General features: G+C 44.3%; 1 protein-coding gene and 1 pseudogene across 2 annotated transcripts in view; one reads left to right on the top strand and one right to left on the bottom strand.

The window, feature by feature from the left end:
- Nucleotides 1-1,119: 1,119 nt before the first annotated feature.
- On the top strand, nt 1,120-1,770 carry LOC118499852 (annotated as a pseudogene).
- A 19,966-nt stretch (nt 1,771-21,736) lies between these two features.
- Nucleotides 21,737-25,355, bottom strand: part of PID1 (phosphotyrosine interaction domain containing 1) — a 203,542-nt gene continuing 199,923 nt past the window's right edge. For both annotated transcript variants that reach the window (XM_028509933.2, XM_036022750.1), the window contains exon 3: nt 21,737-23,907. In XM_028509933.2, coding sequence (XP_028365734.1) covers nt 23,431-23,907 — 477 coding nt within the window. In that variant the 3' untranslated portion in view covers nt 21,737-23,430. The remainder of the gene's footprint in view (nt 23,908-25,355) is intronic.

Genomic DNA, 25,355 nt, shown 5'->3' with positions numbered 1-25,355 from the left:
GTATCCCATTTGTAAATAAGTGTTTTATTGTAGAATAGTTTTATGCTTGAAGCAGAAATCTGTGAAGATGGTACAGAGAGGTCTCATGTACCTCACACCTAGTTCAGGGGTGTCAAACCCATGCATTTCGGCTGCCTTCAAAGGGCCGAAAGTCATTTTAGGACTGGATAAATGTAACTACTTGTAACTACTCCTTAACAGTTCGGCGAGAGCTTGGTGCTGACACTGGGTAGAAACAAGGCGCTGGGCCAGATAAAACAAGGCAGAGGGCCAGATTGGGCCCACGGGCCTGGTGTTGGCCACCTGTGATCTAGTTAATGGGTGGTGGAGGTGGGAGTTCGGTAAGATAAACGATACTTACTGTATCAAGCGTATGAGGTCCCAAGACCCACAGTCACATAAGCTAAGGAGACCATCATGTTTTCCTGGCCACGGGCCTTGGGAGGACACGGTAGAGGCCATCCAACTCTCCCTGAAGTTCCCGTAACTCAGCTCCTTTCCCCTCCGAATATCAGCGACCAGCGCTCTGTCCCTTCATGCCTGCTTGTGAAGGTTCTGCTCTGTTTGGTTTTCCACAGTCATCTCTCCATGGCAACGTAGCATTCCAGTACCCGCAGCGACCGGGTCCCTGACACAGTTGCAGGTTGGACTGCCTACCACTACTTTTTGGAAATTCAGAAGCTTTCAGTAATTTTTTTTTCAGAGAAGGAATGTGGCAGGCAACTTCAAAGTAGGAGCAAAAAATGGTCCAGGTCTGGGAGAGCCCTGACAGAGAAACCATCCAGCTGGTTGCTGTCGACATCTAACTCTCCCGATCAAACCGTTTCTTTCCGGCAGGAAATTCTCCTTTTCCAGCTCTCCTAAGTGTTGACACTATTATTTATCTTATTACCTGTAGCAATAGTGGTGGTCATTGGTCTCATATTGGGGCCTAGTTGACACCTGCTCCAACTAAAACATCCAAGCCAGCAGTGCCCCAGACCTAGGTCTTGCTTCAACACTGTTTGGACAGGACAGACCCAGGGACGCCCCTTCTTCCAGCCTCCAACCACCCTCCAGCCTCTCCCCAGTCACCACTTTAGAACCATCTCAGCTGTCCTCAGCCTACGAGGCCAGACAATGCCATTCTGCGGCCTTAACTCCTATTGCCGAGCAACCGTGAGCTCTCAAACCCATCAGAATTATTCCGCCGAGGTGGCAGCCCTGTCAACCACCAGGTCACCCTGCATCTACAGGCATCCTACACCTACCTGTCTCTGGGCCTTATTTCAGCTGCGACGCTGTGCCTCTGGAAGGTGTGGGGCACTTCGTCTGTGAGTTGCCCGAGAAAGCTGGAGGGCACTGAGCATCTCTTAAAGCTGCAAAACCGGCATGGGGGGCCCTGATTCTCTTCCAGGATGAGCTGACGCCGTCCCAGATGAGTGGGGTAAAGCTCAGGGTGCCATGGAAGCCGCCACAGTTTTGGAGGAGAACCCGATGCAGGCCCTTTTGGACCTGCGGGCTCCGGCTTCTGCCCGCACATACCCTCAGCTCTGTGACTTCCTGGAGAGCCGCGTTCTGGGTGCGCAGGTGAAATTCCTGGAGAAGACGGGAAGCACGTGGCAGGCCTCAGCAGGCCAGCTGATGCCCAGGCTGGGCCGGGCGGGTATCTCTTTGAAAGGCTCACTCTCAAACAAGACTGGAAGCCTTTGGGGCCCAGAGGCCTTTAGGGTGTCCTCTGCATTCCTCTGGCACCTGGCTTCTGCCTGCGTTGCTCCCTGCAACCATTAGGCATCTTTTTCACCTAATGTGGAGCCTTCTCCCATGCATTGGGCCAAATGGAAACAATAAAGAAGCTTCTATCAAAAAAAAAATCAAATCCTGACTTGTCATCATCGCTGACAGCTTCTCCTGAGCTCTCACCATTGGTCAGGAGGAAGAAGCATGAACAGCTCTGTCCATGGAAGCCTCCAGCCCTGGCTGGTCTGCCCCCCTCAGACCTGCGGCCACCCCGACTCTCCACTGCCATGTGAAGAAAATAGTGATTAAACCACTGAAGCTCAGCTCGGCACCCATTCTACGACATCCAGCACAGAATAGTCATTAATCACATTCTAGCTCTAGATTTGCAGGAGGGGAGCAAAAAGCAACCCCAAGGGTAGCAGCAAAAAGTGTTTGGCTAGGTTAACTATCCATTTTTCACCTGTTTCTATGTTTAAGTAAGGCTGACCTCTCTCATAGTTTGAAAAATAGCCAAGGGAGCTCATGATGTGAATTTGAGCATTGCTTCTTCAAGGTTTGCTTTGAAGTTTTTCTAACATTTCATTATCCTCCAGGGCTCTGAAATATCTCATGTTTCTTGAAGCTGCACGGAATCTGGAATCCATTACGTATTTTTTTTTTTTTTTTTTTTGCTTTGGTGGAAAATCATTTAATAGCAGGTAGTTAAAATCATGTTTGCTAAGTCTGAGACACCAGACAAAAGCAGAAGTGTAGCATCCAGTGAAACTGTTTCGATTCAGTACCCTTCTCAACCCCATCCAATTTCTCTTTCCCCTTTTAAATGTTTCCAAATCCTTTCTTTATTTCTTTTTTATGAGATTTTATTTATTTATCTTTAGAGAGGGGGAGGAGAAAGACAGGGAGAGAAACATCAATGTGTGGTTGCCTCTCACGTGCCCCCTACTGGGGACCTGGCCTGCAACCCAGGCATGTGCCCTGCCTGGGAATCAAACCGGTGACCCTTTGATTCGCAGGCCAGCACTCAATCCACTGAGCCACACCAGCCAGGGCCATTTCTTTATTTCTTTCCTGTCCTTCATACCTGTCTTGCTGGGGGAGACGTGGCTGAGGTCAGATGAGTGATGTGACTTCTGGGGAAGAAAAGGAGCCCTATAACAGGAACTCACCCTTGGCAACCTTCGAGGGAGGATTAGGAGACATTCCCCAAAATGACTTCTCTAGAAGAATATGTTTGCCCTGCTTTTCCATTTCCATGGGATACGTGTGACCAGACCTGGGGGGGGCGGTGACAGGGACAGAACCCACCTCAGGTTACACGTTATCCTCAGTTCGGTGAGAGAATAGGATCAAGCCACACCCATCACTGAATAATAACAACAATATTTATATTACTCTTCTCATGTGGTTTCTTTCTTTTCAACAGCTCAAAACACATATTCAGGATGTGAGGGAAAAGTGTATGCCAATGAGCTGTGTTAGCACGGAATTTGCTAATATTAAGACAGGTGGTTAGTCTTCCATGTGGATTACAGATTTGTTTGTCTCGCGTTGTCTCCTTGAAAATATCCCCAAGGTGGCAAAAAACGGAGAGAATGAGGATTAAGGTGCAATTTAAAGTTGTCCTGTTGCTGAGACTAGATAAAATGGTCGCTAAGAGAATACGGAGAGAAGTGCTGCCCTATTCGGTGCACGGTAAGGGGACTGGACCACAGCCCTCACGGCAGAAAAGCCAGAGAGCTCAGTTCCTGAGAGCAAGTGGCAAATCCACGCTCTCCTCTGGGGTCCAGCAGGTGTGGTCACACGTGCCAGCAGCAGCAGCAGCTTCCTCGAACCCTGGTGGCACCCAGCTTTGCGAGGCAGGGAAGGTGGGTATGAATGCCAAATCGCCCAGTAAGTCCGATAGTCCCTGGGCCCTTAGCCAAGAAAGCCAGGGGAAGGACCCTGCAGCAGCTGGTCTCGGTGAGCAGGCCAGGAGCAAAGCCGAGGAACTCACAGGTGAAACCTTGAACTTAAGAATTCCCACTAGCACCCTGGCTGGCGTAGCTCAGTGGATTGAGCTCGGGCTGCGAACCAAAGTGTCGCAGGTTCGATTCCCAGTCAGGGTACATGCCTGAGTTGTAGGCCATGACCCCCAGCAACCGCACATTGATGTTTCCCTCTCTCTCTATCTCCCTCCCTTCCCTCCCTAAAAATAAATAAATAAAATCTTAAAAAGAAAAAAAAAGAATTCCCACTAGCTTATGGCATGGCCCTTGCTCCTTCTTGATGAAAATTTATGGAATAACTGTTCCAGATGATAGTTGCACTCAAGTCTCAGTAAGAATGATGGGATTATTAGCATTACGAAGCTCATGGAAACACGTAGTTCATGTTATATTCCAGCTAAGCATGTTACTTATGGTTAATTCTCACAACTCTAAATTAGGTTCCTGTCTTTTCCCCATTTGACAGATGACAAAACTAGAGCACAGAGAGGTTAGATAACCAAGGGGGTGAGGGAAGCTGCCCAGGGCTGGGTAACTAGAAGGGGTGGCCAGAATTTGGACCATCTGGGCCCAGAGTTCATGCTCCATTGGACTTGAAAAGTTATCGAGGATCCCAAATAGCTTCTGTTCTTGTGGGCTCTATCCATCAATATTGACCATGTGAGCAATAAAAACCAAGGGATTTTCAAAATTAGTAATTCATTTAAAATTAATAATAAATCAGAACCCTGGCTGGCGTAGCTCAGTGGATTGAGCGTGGGCTGCGAACCAAAGTGTCGCAGGTTCGATTCCCAGTCAGGGCACATGCCTGGGTTATAGGCCATGGCCCCCAGCAACTGCACATTGATGTTTCTCTCTCTCGCTCTTTCTCCCTCCCTTCCCTCTCTAAAAATAAATAAATAAATCTTTAAAAAAATAATAATAAATCAATAAAATGCTAACATTAGTAAGAAGTGTTTAATGAAATATTACTGTGTTACTGAAACCAAAACAATACTTTGTGACAAGAGTGACATTGTTTTACATTTTTTCAAGTCTTTGAGTGTCTGGCTTAATAGAAACAATTTGGATTCTAGTATCTGCTTCTACATTTAATCTGTTGAGATATGTTATTTCGGTGGAAATATACGAAAAGTCTGCCCTTCTACAACAGGTAGTTGGAAAAGGAGCAATACTTAAATATAAGCCTTTTTGAAAATTGTTGAAATTCCTTTTTAACCTGACAAAGCCTGAAAAGTTGTAGTTTCTTAAAGGATAGTGGCAATGTGGAATGTGAAACCACAGCAGTGGCCTTTCCTTGCTCTTACATTAAAATCCACCAGTTGAACTTGAACTTTGAACACATCTTTTACCCATGCATCATTTGTAACATCACCCATTGGTAATTTGGTCCACTGACTAATGCAGAATATTTTAAACGTTCCCATATTATTGTGCAATATTGGGAAATTACATTGTGAATATACTACTGAACTTACAAAAAAAAATCACTCCTTTCTGGAGATGCCAAGCTCAGAATGCTATATACATGTTTCCCACAATTCTACTTTCTTTGCTTGAAAGTTTGATTCTTTTTTATTGGCAACAAACATTGTTACCTGTCCTCTTTGATGCGACAGGTTCATTTGCTTCGTTTTCCAAAACGTGTCTGCCAAATGCTCACATCTCAAGAACCGTAGCTTCTCCGTCAGTTACTCTTTTATGCGAAGGTGCTGCTCCGTGAACAAGGATCCCATTTTCTCTGCGGCAGCCATCACACTCACGTTGAGCAGAAATGCTTTATGCGTTATTCCCATTTTATCCTGCAGGATGTTATAAAGATGTGATCACGGGACAAGACTTAAGTGAAATCAACAATGATTTCCGCTTTACCAAGGACACCTTTACAGAAAACGAACACAACATCTTTCTGAACTGTGAGTGGGGGGCTGTGGCGAGGACAATGGTGCCAGTATGTTTGGTGCCACAGCCTTAATTCATGCCCAGGTGCCGGCAGACTCTGCCACCAGGGCTTTGGCACTGTTGGCATGAAAATCCAATCAATGAAACAACAAAGAATATTTTGGCATTGTTATCAACATAGCTTTGACCTTGCCGGCCCCCTATAAAAGTTCCCAGGGACCAACCGCCAGGATCCTGTAAAACACACTGAGACACATGACACTCCCTATAAAGCTAAAAACAAACAGGTGCGGTATATATACAAAGACAACACAAAAGGAAAGAAGGAAAGGGTTATGGGCTGAACGTTAGTTCCCGCTGCCCCCAGATTTATTTATGCGTTAAAGCCCTAATCCCCAGCACAATGGGTTTTGGGGATGGAGCATTTAGGAAGTCATTTGGTTTAGATGAGGTCATGAGGAGGGGCCCTCATGGTGACATCGGTGCCCTTATAAAAGACATCGGAGCTGTCAGTCTCTTCCTCACCCTCCCTTCACATCTATGTACAGAGAGAAAGTGGCCCTCTGACAGCTAGGAAGACAGATCTCACTGGAACACAGTCCTCGCTGGAACACGGCCATGATGGCTCTCTGATCTCACACTCCCAGGTTCCAGGCCTGCGAGGAGGTAGATTTCTTTAAAAAAATGACAGATGAAGGTGCACTCACCAAGATTGCATAGCCAAGGAGCAGATCAAAACTATAACTAGACAGATTTTCAATTTTTAAAAACACGCTATGACCTCTATAAAACAAAAATTCAAGACTGAGATAACAGAGTTTAGGAAAAATATAGGAAGACAAAAATGTTTTTGAAAAATGAAGTAAAACTCAAGAAAAAAACAGAAGAACAAAACCAATTCTGAAAGGAAATCCATTCTAGAGGAACATGAAGGAAAATACCGTAAAACGTGGAGAACAGAGCACTGAGATACAGCAAGGAAAACGAAATTAGGATGCAAAGTTGAAAAAGCTTAATTGATGTCCCCAAAGAAGAGAAGCCATATGATGAAAGGAAAAAAAATGTTTAAAGATATACTTTTTAAAAATGTAAGAGATACAAGAAACTAAGTCTCTATAGATTGCAGGGGTTGACGGCATTCCCATAACCAACAGAATAGAAAGTCAACATTGAAATTGAGGGTATTGAGGACAAGTTATTTGTCTTTGTGATAAATATTTAGGCAGCTACTAAGAAAATCACATCAGCCTAAGGGTAGAAATCTGGCTGGCCACACGCCACCTTGTCACTCCACATCAGGTCTAGAGGATTATCAGTGCAAGAAAGGAGATGAGAACTCGTTACAAAGCCCTAAGGAAGCCCTGGCTGGCATAGCTCAGTGGATTGAGTGGGGGCTGCAAACCAGTGTCGCAGGTTCGATTCCCAGTCTGGGTACATGCCTGGGTTGCAGGCCATGACCCCCAGCAACCACACATTGATGTTTTAAAAGAAAAAAAAAAAGAAAGAAAAAAAGCCCTAAGGAAAGAAAACATTGAACACCAACTATGTACCAAGACGGAAGAGGATGGGTAGGAAAAATTCTGGGCCTGTTCAAACTCAGGGAATAAAACACTCACCAGCTCTCCTTAAAGAAATTTCTTGATTAAAATAAAGAAACACCTCAGGCAAATAATATATTTAAATAAAACAAATGACAGAAGGAGGATTGAAAGTGATCTTTAATTTATATTAAACTACAGAACTTTGCCAAGGACTAATTATGAGTGTATAACAATGTTTACATGTAATAAACCTTAATAACACAGAATTAAAATATTGGAAGCTGAAAGAGGATACTGGAGGGAAGGTGGGATGGGTATATGAATATGCCACTTTCCATTTATGTCTCAGCTTGTAGTCAGAAGGCAGTGTTTGAAACCAGTAAATCAAGTAACAGAGGTGTAAGTATGAATTTAAAGATACAAAGGTAAACACTGAGAAAAATAATATATTTAGTTAAAATTAGGTTGTTAAGGAGAGGGGAGGAAAGGGTGGAAGCTAAATATTTACAAATTCCATTCTTATTCAAAACAAGAAATGAACAAATTTTGTGTAACAAAATAGAAAATTTAATGTGTTTGATAATATTATATTTAATAAAGAAATGATATTATATTTAATAAAGAAACCAATAGGAGAAAAATACACATGCTTATTTCAAAAATATGCAGAAATAAAATTGAAAAAACCGGCTCATTGTATATCTGATAACTTTTCCAATCAGTAGGCAAAAACTGGACTTAGATTGGTGTGCTATATAGAAAGAATAAAATGGTTCCCTATCTCATATCTTACACAAAAATGAAATCGAATATAAAAACAGTTTGTATATAAAAATAATAGTACTGAACACTAAGAGCTTAGGGCATTTTTTAATTATTATTTTCACTCAGGATGACCCGGCAAGGAAGAAGCCAGGGGAATTAACACTCAGACACTTGCTTCACCTACTTTCCCATCTCTGGCCTGTGATGCCCATCAGCTGACACCAGATGCTGCCGGAGGGCAGGTGAGCCAGTTGGAAGCGAGCCTTCACTGTGGCGAGGGGCGGAGAGAGGACCCGGAGACAGGGAAGGTGCCGAGAACACACAGCAGGAGGAAGATGGTCTCGTCCATACCTGGTGCTGGGAAGACGATGTACCCACATGCAACGACGGGACGGAATTAACCCCTTTTCTTACACCATGCACAAACATCAACTCAGAGTTGTTTAAAAACTTAAACGTAAGACATGAATCTGTAAAACTCCTAAGAGAAAACATAGGAAAAATGGTTGATTCCGCTGTTCTGGGCAATGCTGTCACAGATATGGAACCTGAAGCGCAGGCAGCAAAAACAAAACCAAGTGAGAGCACACGGGGGTGGGTGAAGGCGGATTTACGGCTGTGAGCGAGACTCTTCCGAGTGAATAAAGCTTTGTCATGATCATAACCTGCATGTCTTTTTCCAGACAAACAACTGTAAACCCCCTTTTGCCCACCCCGATATAAAACCAAAAAACAATGCAGCAACGGAAAGAATCCAAGCGGTGAAAAAAAACCTTGGGAATGAGAGAAATATTGGCAGTCAATATCTCTGATAAGGGATTAATCTCAAAACATATAACCAACTTCTACGATTCAATGAAGATTCTTAAAAATAGGTGTTTCAAATCCTGTTTCAGATGATGGAGAGAAGTGTGTGTGTGTGTGTGTGTGTGTGTGTGTGAGGGGTTGATGTGTTTATTTGTTTTTACTCACCACCAGGACTCCCAATGCCTCCTGTTAGGCCGACATTTAGTAAAGTGTTCAAAGATGTTTGGTATTGACCTTATCCATTGATTTTCCTTCTCCCTTACTTATTCATGTATTTTGTATGTGGTACAATGGGTACACCTGTAAGGCACTTCAAGTGCCTTTGGAAAAGGGAGTAATAAATAATATAAAAGCTGAGTCCACTCTGCACAGACAGTTGTCTGTGAACCGAGGCAGCACAAACTCTAGAGCCAGACTGCCTGGGTTCGAACACCAGCCCTGTGACTTAGCATCTGCAAAGCCAGGGGTATGACATGTAAGATTGTGGGTGTCGGTTTCCCCATGTGTAAAAGAGGAGTAAATAAATAATCGATAGCGTTTCCAATTAGGTCACAGTGAAGGATAAATTAGTTACTTATAGAATGCAGAACTGGATCTCATGTATCCTGAGTGCTGTACAAGTGTAGCTTATTATTAATATAAAACTTACGTATCACACTTTGTAGTATAGGACTTGGGCTGAGAAGTGGCACCCAAGGAAACACAATTTTGGAAGAGCAGAGGGCTGGTGAAAAATAAGAAATGACCTGCCATTCCAGGTGCCTTAGGTATTGTTTGGCATGGCTCATCATCCCACAGGTGGGGAATCAAAGCCTGAGATCCCAAAAGGTGAAGTGGTTTGCCCGGACCGCCCGCCCCCGGTCCACCGCCGCCCGTCTAAGTGTTAAGACATATGAGTGAGTGGCGCCAGGCATCGAAGGAGCAGGCTCGGTATCATAAGAAGCAGAAGCCCAGCCTGATGGAAAGAACGCTGGATTCCAGACCTGACCCTGTCACTGGTCCAGGAATCGTGGGCAAGTCACTGGGTTTCTGGAGGTCTCCATCTGGGAAAAAAGTGTTAAACCATTTTTCTACGACCCTTCCTAGTTCTTGAAACTTGTAATTCCAGTCATTACTGTTCTCTTTGGGCACATGCCTGTAGCTAAACTGGAAACACTTGCAGTGCAGTAGAAACAGAGCTTCGTAAAGTCAGAACACAAGATTTAACGTTTCCTACATCCAGGCTCTGACCCTCCTCTGTGCTCTTGCCCAATCTTTCCCAGAAAGAAATCTCTTTGAAGTCATTCTGGCTCTGTTGATTAAGGAATCAGTCGTTCTAATCCTCCAGACTTTGATCCCCACACAACCCAGACAGTTTCAGACAGATGAAATCTCTGTCCCACTGTCACGGGCCATGCTCGAGGGCAGCTAGCGAAGTATGCCACCCGCCAGCCCAGCCACTGCTGCGTAGTGAAACGAGCGGCGAACCTCAGGAAGATGCTCCAAGGCCACAGTTATCACTGCCCTGAAGCCAAGTCATGAATTCATCCAGAAACTTTTCATGGGTCTCGTCTAAAAGGCAGGCATGTGGTAGGTGCTTAGGAAACGTACAGGCTAGCAGAGGATCGACAGCTGTTGTTCATAGAGACACCAATAAAGGCACAATTGCAGCTATGATAAGTGCCAGGCAGAAAAGACTCAGGATGCTACTCAATGGCTGAACACCTATCATCTATGTCGTGGGGTGGGGCTTAAGGCTGGGGGACTGAAGGCAGGAAGTGGGCACTGCTCTGGGCAGACAGAACGACATGGACAATGACCAGTGGTGCAAGCATCCGAGGAACCAGAAGACCGGGACACTGAGGCACGGGGAGCAGGAGGACTGCAGTCAGGTCCTCGTGGGTTTATTTCATGATAATTCCATCTCCTCAGTCCTGTTAGGACTCCATGCTCCCCTGCTCCCTCTCCCTGCACTTTATTCAGCAGGTGGGAACAGCAGCCCAGGCTTGGTTCGGGCTCTCGGTGTGAAGCAGTTGCCAGAAAATGTAACCAAAGGCTACTCATAATGGTTCTCTCCGAATGCTCTTCCATTTCCAACTAAAACACTACTTTGATGGCGCAGTTACCATCATCATTAACGTAGGATAACACAATCATACAGAAATGCATTTTCACAAATTGTTTTTTTTTTCCCAGATGGTAGATTTTCCAGTAGAAATGGCTTTGTATGTTACCTGCTGTTAGTAAATATCTCATACCATATTGTGTCTTCTGGGAAGAATTTTCACAACGTTGTTTGTACTTTTTTTCAGAAATTAAAGAGCAACAGAAGTAATTTTTAAAAGAAATATATGTGTATATGTGTGTATGTATATATATATATATGAGATTTCATGTTCATTAACAAACATGAGGAAAATTATGGAAGGAACAATTATTCCTTAATCAAGTCAACATGAGAAGGCTGTTCTTGACACAATAATATATTGAGATTACTACTTTCTTCTCTATTATAAACGTATTTCTTTACATTATAAAATGAAGTTACAGAAGAGCCACCAAATAAAGCCAGAGCTGTGATATCTCCCCCTGGAATGACAATCCAGTCGTAAATATTAATATCCTTCTTTAAAATTGAGAAACCAAAGATAAATTACAAGAGGGGAGATAATAGTTTAGAACCAGAGGGTGTTCTCAGTTAGATACGTGCAAAAATGCTGAAGGCAGATGGATCGAACAGGCCCTGAAACTGTAGGGTTTTAAAAGCAACATTTTTAGTGAAGTTATGAAAATTAGCATTATACCATTCAAGGTTCATTGGAGTAAATGGTGTATGTTTGATTAAATGGCAGCGTATGAAATGACACATTTATGATAATGAAAGAGTCTGGGAAACAATAAAAAAAGATCCAATTATTCAGATGCAACTCTGCTCAGTACAGTTTCGGCACTTTTTCTTCTTTTTATATATTCTAATTATTTGGATAGCAGCACTGGACACAGTATTATTAGCTCCCACCCCTAGAGTCCTTGATTCCTGATGGACTCGGCATCTCCACTATTGAACTCCCGGATGAGAAAGAAACAGTTTAAGGAGACATAGAAACAACGGGGGACATGAGACACCCCTCAGCCCAGTGGCACAGAGGTAGTCTGTGGTGACACAGAAGATGCCCTCCTCCAAACGAAGAATCGAGAGGAGTATCATGGATTTAGTCCAGTTTTGCGTCAAGTCAGAGAAATTATTTAATCTCTCTGGGTCTCAATACTTTTATCTGAAAAAAGATTTACCACCTGGAATTAAAATAAGTAATACATGAAGATGCCCAAGCCATCGGTACATCTTTCTTCTCTACCTTTGGTCCGCCAGAGGTAAAAGCCCTGAACTGGGTTCCAAGGCATAAGGGATTTTACCAAGAAGAAAGGCCGTGGCTTGTGAGGAGTAGCTCAGGAGAGGGCAAGGCTGCAGACACACCTTTGTGACTGCGCTGGGCTGCGCATGCGCGGCGCCGGACACTGGGTCCGAGGCCTTTACTCACCTGTGACGCTGTACAAGGTGTGCAGAGTCAGGAGTCAGTCCACCTCCCTAGGACAGTGACACTTAGCAAATACCTCTCTTAGCTTCCCTCCACTCTAAAATAAGGATAATAGCTCTCTTTGCATGTGGGTTTTGTGAAGCCCATGATATTAGACAATGACAGTCAGGAACTTGAAGTCCAATCCATGGTAAACACTCAATAAATGTTTGCTTCACTTTTAATCTCATTTAAATCTCATATGATTGGGGCCCAAGGTCCAGATTCCTCATGTGCATAGAGGAAAAGGAGGGCTGAAATGTGTTTTCTGATGGGACCAGGGAAACGCATTGAGGTGCCAGGGCAGGGACCAAAAAAAAAAAAAACCATCCAAATTGTCTAGGGGAAATTGAGCATTTCACATTTGTGAAAAAGGGCCCTGCTGAGCATAAGCCATTCTGGGGGTGTTCACTGGCCACACAGGTGTTGGGGTGAGGCTGTGAAAAGTCACTAATGACTGGCCTATCGACAGCTGCAAGCAGGAGGCAGTCGGTTCCCACGTGTGCGCTGGGTCTGAGCACAAGACACTCTAACCTGTAGGAAAAGTTAGGGTCCCAATCTGGGAGGCCCGACAGCCCTGTGGTCTGGACTGCTACAAGGCGGGAGCAACTCAGGAGTGTCTTTGGAGTGTGTAGGTAAATCACAGGCTTTGGCATCAGAACGTCCTCAGTCCAGTTCTAGGTCTACTTCCTAGGCATTGTGGGCTGTCTTCCTTAAGCTTTTTCAAAATCAACTCTTCTTCCATAATAAGGGAATGACAATTTTGACCATGTAGGGTTCTATGAGGGTTAAATGGGATGCTGTATTTAAAATGTCTTGTCCCTCATACTGCTCAAAAGTATCAGTTCTTATTTTGATTCCTTCAAAACCCTTTTCTGTCTTGAACCTCCACCCTCAGCCCCTGCCCTTGGCAAAGTGCATGGTGCAGCCAATGGGCAGCGTTGGGCACTCATAAACTAAATTTTTATCACCACCTTGCACCTTACTGTCTCCCCAGCAACAAATTCAGGAAGAGCCTGCAAACATGCTTTCCTGAGATCCTTTTCTAGGATATTTTTGAACCTAAAACAGAAATCCTAGAACATATTACTTCAAACCCCATGGCCTGATGCTCAAATACCTCCTTAGACCGTCACCGAGAGAGTACGGATACTCTGTGGTGTCAGTTGGAATTGCCTAAAAACAAACAAAAACAACCACCAAAACAAATAAACAAACAAACAAAAATAACTTTAGCACTACCCAAACTATTATGTTGAAAGGAATTGTGCAAGGCTCATTGATTTTTCAGAGAAAAGGATTAAAAGAAAAAGAAGTTTTCCAAGTCCTCTGATGGTAGCCCGTGGTGGAGAAAAATGCAAGTTATAAAAAGGAAACTTTAATCATCCTATAACCACGTCTGACCTTTAAAAGAAAGAATGGAAGAATCAGCCTGGAAAATAATTTTTAGTAATAAGTTCTCCCAGCTACCCAGAAGTTGTTTGGTTGCTGGCCAGCCGAGTACTGGTGAGGCCGATCCTAACACAGCGGCACTGAAGATGCTATTTAAATGCCCGGGGCGGGGGGAGGCGGGAGATGTGCCTCCACAATGGGGCAGAGGAATCTGACTCTTCCGCGTGGCACAAAGAACAAAGGAGACAAAGCAGGACACGACCACACGACCTGGATCTGGAGACGCAGCCACACACCACAATCCCTGCCTCACTGGCAAATCCCAACTTCTGGCCTTCAAAGGCTTCTTCTGTTTGTGATGTGGGGATTTTAGTTGGATCACACTGAGACGCCTGGAAAGCACCCATTCCCAATGAAAAGAACAAGAGGCTCCATGCAAGGACTTGTGGGCCCTGGCTTAGACCGGTGTTGGCCCAGCCTGGGAAGCCTGGCCTTCAGAGTTGGCTCACGTTGTCCCACACAGAAAGGGCCCTCCTGCCTGCTTTGAACTTCCTTATTTCTTTAGTTGACAAACTGCTTGTCCCTCACAATCTCATCTCCCTCAGCAGACAGCCCAAACCTGTGATTACCGGACACCAGTGCAATAAAGGAAACAATTACAACGGAGGAAGACGCAAAAGGGCAAATTCAGGGGCATTTTATCTCCCTGAAATGCATGTGTATGTAAGGACTATGTTACTTTTGTTTCACGAGGGAACTCAAAAACTTAAATGAAAATATACTTCAAAGAACGGTCTGCTCTGTCCTTGATAACCCAGCCACAACCCGGGTGGCCAAGAACAGCCACATCCAGACAAGGAGGGCTTTCCGCGGGGGCAGCAGCTGGAAACACGTTGAACTTGGGGTTGAACAGTTGGCAGTGACGCCCTGCTCTGCCCCCCCACGCCAGGAGCCCCGACGCATGACTCACTATCACAACCTATCTTATCATTATGGGTTGAATTGTGTCCCCCTCAAATCCGTACGTTGAGGGTCTAATCCCCAGTGTCTCAGAATGTGACCTTATTTGGGAATAGGGTCATGGCAGGTGTAATTAGTTAAGATGAGGTCCTAATCCAATATGACTGATATCATTGTAAAAAGGGGAGTTTGGGAGACAGATACACACACACACACACACACACACACACACACACGTGAGAAGGCTTTGTGAACATGAAGACAGAAAGCAAAGCGACTGAGCAGTAGCCAGGGAACACCGAAGATGGCCAGCAAACCACAGCAAGCGGGGTAGAGGCTTCAATCAGACTCTGCTCACAGCCTCAGCAGGAACCAACCCTGCCAACACCTTGACCTCAGCCTTCTAGCTTCCAGAGCCCTGAGGTCCCAGCTGTTTAAACCACCCAGCTTGTGGTACTTTGTTACAGCAGCCCTGACCAACTCATGTGCCTGCGTGCCAGCTGGAATTAATGGTCTCGCTGCACAAGCATGCGCAAGCCCCTCCCACGTGTCAGTCCCTAGATGGGCTCCGTGGACGCAGGGAGAAATCGGGCCACGCTTCTCACCTCTCGGACTGCGCCGTCTCCTGCAAGAGTGCTCGTCAGATGGGGCTACTGTGCATGCGATGTGCTACAGAGTCTACAATACATGCTAGATAGCAAAGGCTTCCTACAAGGAGGTGAACTGTCCCGTCAATGCATTTCACATTGATGGATGTGTTGAAAGGATAATATTTTAGATCTTTAGGTTCAATAAAGGACGTTGTTAAAGTTAATTTCTTCCGCTTCTCTTTCATTTTTTAACTTGGATGCCAGTGCATTTGACGTTACACACGGGGCTGGAGGGGGATGTCTGCCAGGCAGCACGGCTGCGGGAGCCCTCGGACCGGGGGGCGGGAGGCACAGAAGCAAGCGTCAAGGCGGTCACAGCGGTGTCTTCCCAAGTCTGTGCAAGCCTGGAAGAAGGAGCTGGAGCAGCCAAGAGGGGACCATTACGTGGCACAGGAGCAGGACAGACAAGGCCCGGAGTCCAGCCCTTCTGGGGAATTGCAGAGAACTCTGCAGGCTACCTGGCAGGTCCCTGTGAGGGAGACAATGCAAACCCCCAAAACTGGAGGCATTAGCTGGACAATGCAAGGTGCCAGCCCTGGGCCAAGTGCTTTCCATACACTCCCTTGTTTCACTCTCACAACAGCTCTACGATTTAGCACCTTTCCTTCTCATCTCACAGAGGAGGAAACTGCGGCCTGACGTGCGAAGTTCTTTGCCCAGAACAACACAGTGCAAGACTTTAAACCTGAGCCCGGAATAGCTGGTGAGCGCCCGCTTGCAAAGAAGCGTGTGTATCATACTAACATATTAAATTAAAGAAGGAGAGCAGGAGGGAGGACATGAGAAAGTTTCTCTCCCATGCCGTAAGGAGGCCACGGAGAGGTTTTAAGCAAGAGCCTGACATACTTAAATTTGAGTCTCAGAGCAACAGGAGGAGCTCCGAGGCCATGAAGGGGGGTGGGCTGGACACTCTGCTCCGGTGGGAAGCTAATGCTCTTTCCCTGCCCAGAAATAGACAAGTAAATGGGAGAACTTCTTGTCACCACCGCCTTTGAGGGATGTCGCAGTGTCAGGAGGACACAGCTCGTCTGACCGAAACCAAGTGATGGGTGATACCGGGCAGGTTCTTTCCCCGCTTCCTCGGGATCTGCTGTTCTCTGGCATCAGCCCACCCCTGCCCTGGTGCTTCCGGACATGACAACAGCTTGTATCCACAGCAGGATTGAAGAAGCAGAAGAAATGAATACGACTAAGACTTCCTCCTTGGAGGTCCACCTCAGGGATGAGAGCGACACCCGGTTTCACCTTCCGGCGTCCTTGAGGTCCTCCATAATGGTGTTTTCCATTTTCTGAGGCTGCCTGGCGTGTGGGGTGCATCTCACCTTCCCTTCAAGACTAATAGAGAAGAAACAGCTCTAATGAAACTACGATCTTGATTCTTTAAAACACATTGTTTTTCCAGTATAAAGGCACTAAGAATGTGATGATTTAAAGCTCACAATTTGTTCTAATTCTGAGTCTAAACGTGAGGCATCTTTAAATTAAGTGGCTCTTTTCCAAAATACGATCTTAGAGGTGTTAGTGGTCCCCGGGTCTGTCTGGTGGTCCCCAGGTGGCCTCTTTTGGCTTATGAAACGTGTGGTGTAGCATCCATCATTTGATAGCTCATGAGTCTAGGAAAAAATACAGATAAAACTCATAGCTGATATTTTAAGATGAATTGTGGAGGAAGTTTTTACCCTGAGAGAAAAATTACCTACGATCTGAAGATACAATTACACAAAGACACCTCTCTTGGCTGATGGGTTGAAAAATGGTGCCTCTTCCTGTGGGCTGACCCCACTCCGAGTGGCCAAGAGACACGCTCTGCTGGCAGAGCCCGGGCTGGTGGCCAACGCAGCCCCCAGGGTCCTCTCTGCCACATGTGCTTGGGCGGGACACAGGCTTCACTTGGGGTCTGGTCACCCTCAGAATCTCTGGCACCATCCGGGTGGAGCGAGCCCGATGATCAGATTGGTGGTGGATCACCGCAGATCATACGCACGGTCACAGATCCGAGCAGTTATGCAATGCGGAACTTGAAAATACGAACCAGACCACTACATACAATTGGCTGTGATTGACTCATGATACGATGTTGATGAGTCACTGAACTTCTTAAGGTGAGCCACAATAGTTTGGGGCAAAAGTACTGGTAGCAAAGAGAAATGTATTAAAGCTGGATGATCAGAAAAATAATTTCCATTAGTTTTATTGCTATATTTCTATGAGAAACAGGAGGAGTTGGTCACTTCGAGATTTGGAGGGGGGAGGTGGTTGATTAATAAGACCAAACATTTATTCGATACTAACTAAATGGAAAGATGTATGTAAATAAGTATTTTCAAAGGAACTTTATTACTTCCAAGGGCTCTGAATCCAAGAACCGCATTAACCGTTTGTTGTTTATCGAAGAAGCCACTTTAATAAATAAAAAATATCTTGAGACCAGCCCATCAAAGCCTTGATTTCAGTTGTACCGGCTTCTACTTATACTGGCATTACAGTATATCCAGTAAATTGTTATTTTAATATGCAGAAGTGTTTTCCCTAGTAGGCAAACACTTCCAATAACATTATTCATCCTATTTATTTGCTTACTAAAAATAAGTGTGAAACTTAAGCTTTTCAGGGCCAAAACCACAAGCTGCTAATTAGTTTTATCTAAATTAATGAGGTTTTTCTATACTAATTTCTAACAGTATAATACTAAATTCTAGGAAAAGCTATGGCAATTAAAATGGAGAAAGGCAATAAAATATTTGGCAAACAGCTAAATTAAAGGTCTAATTCCATCCTAAGTCCCAATTAAAATATTTTTATACCCATAATATCATCTGTATAAAGATATTCCAATTATGAACATAACAAAATTTATTGTCAGCTTTAGTTTCCTGCACAAAATTGGAACCAGAACCGCTGGTTCTGAAGTTCATGCCCACAAGTTCATCTACAAGATGAGCTTTGGTTTAGGTTGATCCCAAACTTACATAAGAAACTGACCCTGGACTGGAGTCAGCTCTTGGCTCTTCCTTGTAATTTGGTATTTCCTTAAACGTTTCTCTTAAAAATGTCTTCCAAGGAACAAAGAATATTCTGGAACAGCAACCAGGGTACGTAATGACAGGTTTGAAATGAAGCAAATCCCGTGTGGCAACACATCTTATTTCACAAATCCCATAATGCTTTCAAATGGCCCCACCTTGGTCTAATATGCATGTTTAGATAAAGGAATGAAAACATTTTTATTTAGACAATAGTTGTTATATAAAGTTATAGACATGAAAGTATTGATAATTATTGGTCATTTATTACGAAGGGGTTGAAAATGTGTGTTAATAATACTTCAGTATTCCAATTTTCAGATTACATCAGTACCTTCTTATAGCAGCCTCTAAGCCAACCTACTGCAAACTTAGTATGAACCTGAGAATGTTTTTAAGTGTAAGCTGTAAAGTTTGTAAGCAAAAACTCTTCAAATGCATTTTGAATGACCAATCTTGGGTGCATAAGTAAAACCTAAATAATCTTACTAGGACATTCCGAGAGAAATATTTCCCCCAAATAAATCCCTTTGTGAATGTCATCTTTGCTCAAGTGTACCAGACTATGTCTTAGACTCATTTTCAGCAAATACAGTGTATTTGAAAATGTTCAAAATCAGATGATTTAAATTTTTCTCAGCAATTTGCTTTACCCCTTTTTGTTTTTTTTTTTTATTCTAACCTTGGGCTTTTGCATAGTTCTGTTTTGGTGACAGTCTATTATCAGCGGGCACCCCTTTAGAAGGAGCATCCAAAGTTCTTATGTTCAGCAATGTGCCCCATAAAATTACTCCAAAAACCAAATCGTGGCAAACAATAAGAAAGCTTCTTGAAGATCAACATGAATTTAACTATTATTGAAATCTCCACTTTCACTCCAGTGCAGCCTAAGGTTTATCTAGGACAAGAGAAGATAGCACGTTTTTGGAATGCTAAGAAATAGGAAGTCATGAAGAATTAAACTGTCACCATGCCCATCTGACTGAAAAATAATAACAAATAAGAGCAATTAGCATAATCTGCAGCATTTGACAGTCTCGTTAAATTCTGCTTCAAGAGTCAAAACATGTCATCTCCGAGTCAGAGCACACGCTCGTCCCTGCTAAAATTGGAGAAAGTCAGCAATGGTGTCATGTAAATAATTAAATCGTTAAGGTGGGTAAAGAGGGAGGGGAGGAGTACAGGAAAACTGGGGGTGGGGGATGGGAAGCAGAAGGGAAGACAAAAAAAAATGCTTACTAAAGTATAAAGTTTGGGGGAAAAGCCAGTGAAACTCATATGCTCCTTACGGTAAGAAAATAAAAGTGCCCTCCCCCATCACTCCCCATCTTCTCTTCAGCGACGGAAATAAACCGAAACAAATGTATGACAAGGATTCTGTAATCTACTACATGCAGGTGTCTTAAGGTACACTATCTGCCTGCCGCCTGGGAGTAACATTTGTTCTGTTTCCATTATGTAGCCAGCGCTGCACATTATTCTTCCACCTACAAGCAGCCACCGACTCTTCCTGCAGTTAGGTGAGGGATGCTGTTTTTCTTCAGTAAAAACCCGTTCCCTCACCTTTCAAGGAAGTAGGCAGGCAAGTCTTCACCGTGCCGTCCTGGGTTCCAGGGTTGCTAGAACGTGCAAAGCAAAGGCTCACATAGTGATTGGCACGTTCATCTGTCTATCCTTCCATACATCCCGCTAACAGAAATGTATCCAGTTTTCCCTGCATGACCGGTCCTGCCTGAGGAACTGGGGATAAAATGTGAACAAAAGGGGCAAAGCCCCCATCTTCGAGATACACCCCAGGGGCTTAAACAAATATTTACATAATTATATAAAAATACGCAGCTGAAAACTGCAATGAATGACATGAAGGGAAATTATAGGATGCTCTAGAATCCTGTAATGAAAGGATTTGATTCAGAGTTTTCACATGTCCTGAGAAAAACAAAAGAAAACATGGACTTTGGTTTCTTAGGGGCAGCGAGAGTATTTTTTTTTGTCTGTTAACCACAGCCAATAAAATAGTTAAGCAAAATCTCATATGATGTTATTTGTGCTGAAATAAAACTTCTTGGGCCTTTGTTTGCTTTTAAAAATCTTTCCGTGGGTATCAGAAAGATTTCAGAAATGAAGAATGAAAACCAAAGTTTATTTATAGCGGTTTAGTATGTTAATTTAATATAAGCTAGAGGGTTTTAAGAGGCATGGAAATCAGAAAATTCAGAAGTGGTGGATCTTGCCTAAACAGAGCAACAGGCCTGGATCAGAAAGAATTCAGAGGGTTCCGGTCCCCTTCCAACCCATCCTTGCTGTGCTGTCTTGGCCAATTATGTAGCCTCTCTGCACCTCAGTTTCCTCATCTCTAAAGCAACTGCTGTGCCCACCTACAGGATCCCGCTGAGGGGCAAATGAGTTAATGTTCATGACAGCATTTCGTGATGGCCGGTATAGAAAGGATAGCACAGAAAGAAAGAGAATGCCACATTAAAAACACCAGCACCGGTGTGAATCACCGTTAGGGGAATTAGCAGTGACTCTCCCAAAACACTTTATTAGCTATTTGAAAGATATCATTGTGTCTATCCTTAAATTGCTTAGTAGTCATCTCAGGCAAAAGCTCCTGCCAATATTATCAGAGCCAATTACTTGGCATATCACACTTACTACCCTGAACCCCCCCCCCCCCCCCCGAAAATGCTTTCTGCAGTAAGTAATTATATGTGTACTCGGGATTCAACTTGAACTGAGAGAGGAGAGGAAAATGACATTGTTTTGAAAAACATACTGACTGGCTCCTTTATTTCTTTGTTTTCTCCCCCTCTTAGATGCATATTCAAGGATGATAGAGTAGACCCAAAAGTGAAATAAGTTTGACTTGAGAAAAAAATGTCATTCATTCAGAGGAATTAGGTAGTAATACTTACTCAAGCTCATCTCCTCAGCGGGCACCGTGTTCTCACTGCAGAGGCGACCTTACATTTGTTTCTGATTCTAGAAGGGCGTTGCTCAAAAAACACAGGGCCCCTGGCCACCTACCTTGCTAGAAAAATGGGCCATTCTGAGAAAGGATGGCCCCGTGGAGACATTTTTAACCAGTGCTGTCAGAAGGAATCACTCTGCATTCACCTCCCTGAGTTTCACGGCGGGTACTCCAAAGATGTCAGGGAGATTTTATAAATTCTAATCACTTGCAAAACGTCCTGGACTGCTCTCTTCTGAAATCAGTTCAACACACCAAATAACTGTGTCCATTGTTGACGTGTTACCATCTCAGTTAAGGGGCAGTAATTAAATATAAATCAAGCATTAGAAAACAAAATGCACTTTCTTAAACACAATCAAGGGATGGGTTATTTATGACCAAGATTGCAAATGTGCTTAGATTGAATTTCCTCTTTACTCAGTGTGCTCTCTTTCTGCATAAAACGGAAACACATAAAATAGGAAATGCCTCAGCTTTATTAATGCAAACATATTTTTATTAAAGAATGAATGCATTTATGCTAAAGAATAGTTTACATGTGTTGGAAAGCAGCAAGCATATCTCCAAGAGGCGGGCTCTTCTCAATAGAACTCCATGCTAATTCTACATGCCTTAAACCCGGGCCCGCACACGGGGCACACAGACACAACACAGACACATGTAGGGACACACACATACATAGACCAAAACACCAACACCATTGCTCCCGGATGCGATTAGCTCTCATTTAAGGCTTCTGTAAGGTGCCCCAGTGCCCCTAACGATACCGGGACTGAAAACACTTTCATAAATGAGCAGCATTACCTGGGAAACTAGCCGTTTGCTGTGGGTCTTAAATGTGTCTCTTTTAACAAATACGTTCCATTTCATTCAATGTTGACCCTTGGCATTTATGACATTGAAAGATCCATGAAGCTGAGCATTCTCAGGCTTAGTGAGAACATCTCATTAGAAACAGCGAACACACTGGCAAACGTGACCCGGAGATGTTACCAATTTGGAGGCAGCAGGATCAGATTTCCCCTTCGATCAAGATGGACACAAGTGTACAGAACTCACTGGAGTGCAAGGTTGAGTGAGGGCTGCAGGCTTCCTTGGTGATACCAGGTCAGATTGGCAGCATGCCGTCCGATCTGATGCATCAGACAGGACCATCACCTAGGCAAGTTACCAGACATCAGGGCTGAACAAAGGACAGCCTCCGTGGGGTCTGTTCACTTTCTGACAACTCATTCCCTTTTTCCGAGGTCTCTGTGGTGGTGGCGGTGGCGGTTTTAAACTACTAGCTGGCTTGATGGGTGATTCCATCTGCTCAGTTATTTTCTTCCCTTTTGGTGGCCTGCAGTGTACGCTGAGCGTCACCCCTGTGGGGACATCAGCATGGGTGGGAAGGGGAAAGGCAGGGGATGGGGCAGGAGGAGGGAAGGGTTATTAGTTGTTGCAAGGATTCTAAGAAAATAGATGGCGTGAATACAAGAAGAGGGTGCTACTTGATATATTGATGTAAATAAAAGCATTGTCTTTAACTGTGAAGTAACTGCCAACTAGCAGGCTGTTAGCTGTAAAGCTCAGTGAAGGCTGTGCTGATTGGCTTACTGAGGAGAGACTCTGAAACATGCCATGGGGGAGGAGTCTCCGGATTGAATCCGCCTGACCTTGCCCTTTAGCCCTGGGACTCCCACACCAGCGCCAGCACTCACCCCTCCACCCCCCGCCCAGGACTAGGGATCCAATAAGTGCATTCTTGCTGGGTTTCATAAGGCAAACTGGAACGGTCTGTCAAATAACAGCCTCAGTGTATTTGCCTGAGCATGGCGAACATCAGCATGGAGCTTTTCTACTGGGAGGCACTGGGGAATGAGAAAAAAAAAAAACAGAGAGAGAGAGAGAGAGAGAGAAGGAGAGTGTAGCACTTCGCCCCATCCACACTTCCACCCTCCTCATAGTCACAGCAGTAGCAGATTTCAACGTAACATAATTACTTTAATAATACATTTCTTTAGATTTAGAATCGCTCTTTTCGGAATTTAAAAAGCTTGGTCAGCCAAGCGTTTGGCAGTCTCTCATCTGAAATGTGTGAATCGTTGGTTTTTCATCTGTGGTCTGGAACGCCCGGACCGGTGCTGCCTCTGCCGAAGCGCCCCAAGTGCCTTCAGCCATCATCCGATTCCAATTCCTGGGGCACTTCCTCGGAGGAGCTGTTCCTGTGGATCCGGCCGTCGCTCTTCATACTGTGGAAAGTCTTCCTGAAGGCCTCCATCATGGCGTGGGCCAGCTTCTTGGCCTCCAGCTTGCTCTCACACTCCACGGCGTGGCAGTCCATCTGGTAGGACAGGTCGTCGTTGATCTCCCTGTAGACCCAGGCAAAGATGTTGGGGCTCACGTTGTGGTCGGCGGTGCAGTAGGCGATGCGGGCCACCTGGAAGGTATCCATGTGGACCGTGGCCTCCCCTTTGTGGTCGAGGTGATGGAGACACACTTGGAATGGTCGGATTTCCAGAAGGGCGTTGGCCGGGAAGATGTCTTCTCGGGCTAGGGTGTGCTTCTTCCAGAGCTCGATGACGGGCTTTTCCGTGCAGCCTGGGGAAAACTGCATGCCTGTGGTGGGGACTTTGCCGAGATAGGTGACCTGCAGAGGAGAGACAGGGAGAACACAGGAGAGGTCAACAGCCAACTCTTCATGCTCGTTGTTCGTGTCCAAGTTCCAGTCGCAGTGTCACAGTGGGAAGGTGGAGGAGCATCTTTCTTGCTCCCTGAATGAGTAACTGCCATCAGAATTTCTACCTTTTTTCCCTGACCAGTGAACCACTGGACAAAGATATTGAAATTAGTTAAATGAAGTTGGATTAAAAAAATTCTAATTTCCAGAGGACCACTCTCCCTCTCCCTACCTTTCTTTTAAGCTCACATTAAACCGAGTGATTAAGATATTTTACGTAATTTGGCACTTCTTTAAAATCATAGAGCCACGTGGAGTTTGTTTTCAACCAAACACAAGCAGCAAAGAGTCAAAAGGATGAAGCCTCTGAAAAACAAAGTCTTTATTAAACCTCTCCTAGTTTGGTCCTTTCTAAATCTGTCAATGTTCAAGTCTGCTTAAGTGATTTGCTTCTAGAAAATGCCAAGGACACACACACAAATGTTCTGTTTAAATTATGGCCTAAAACAGCATTGTTTTCTCTCCAAGATAATTTTTGAAAATATAGAAATACAGTTGTGTTTCAACCTAAACAGTTTCGAACTGACGGGCACCATCTGGTTATAGTGATAATAAATGAAAGATCTACAGATGGCTGGAGACTCAGAATGCAAACTTATCAAAGAGCTCCATGGGCAGTACAAAAACAAAGAAAAATAATTCCAAGTGATTCAACTAGTATGTTCTTAAAAGCCTATCGATGAATACCAAGAAGGGATTTTCATTCTTTCATTTTTTATTCATCAAAAGAGACAGAACTGCTACCATTTTGAAAATGCATCGTACTGAAGACATCACTTAAGCATTAACACAAAATAGCATATAATTTGGTACAAAATCAGTGGCACAGATATAAATACTGTAGAATTGAGGAGAAAAAGACCAGATAAAAGGTCCATGGAAATGGTGAGAGCTGAGAAAGAACATTTGGTCGCAGTGATTCCAAATCCATGTTGACATTTACTGGGGTTATAAAGGCCACGTACAATAATTTCAGAACACAGAAGTACTTTTACAACTTCTTGTGCTCTATCTCTTAAACTAGAGTTAACTGGACTCTCCATTTAGAAACATAGCTCCCTAGTAAAGAGGCAGAAGTGCTGTACATTCTAGAGGTATTTATTCAGAATCTATTGTACATAATGGCAATATGCCAGGTGGGCATGGAGGACAGGGGGGCGAAGATGGAGTGGCCCCAAAAAATCAAGGAGAAACAACTGGATATTTGTTCAGAGGTAGGCAAAGTCAAGATTTAAATCCTAGCTCCACCCTATACCAGGTGGATGGCTTTGGGCACGCTGCTAAGCCTCTGCCCGTGCATAGACATAATCATGACCTGAGGAAGACCTGGAGAAGGGCAGTGAGGGGGACTACAAATA

The sequence above is a fragment of the Phyllostomus discolor genome, chromosome 4, assembly GCF_004126475.2.
Source record: "Phyllostomus discolor isolate MPI-MPIP mPhyDis1 chromosome 4, mPhyDis1.pri.v3, whole genome shotgun sequence".
In the NCBI taxonomy this organism is placed as follows: Eukaryota; Metazoa; Chordata; class Mammalia; order Chiroptera; family Phyllostomidae; genus Phyllostomus; species Phyllostomus discolor.
The sequence above is the reverse complement of the archived record's forward strand: the minus strand, read 5'-3'. Positions and strand labels throughout refer to the sequence as shown.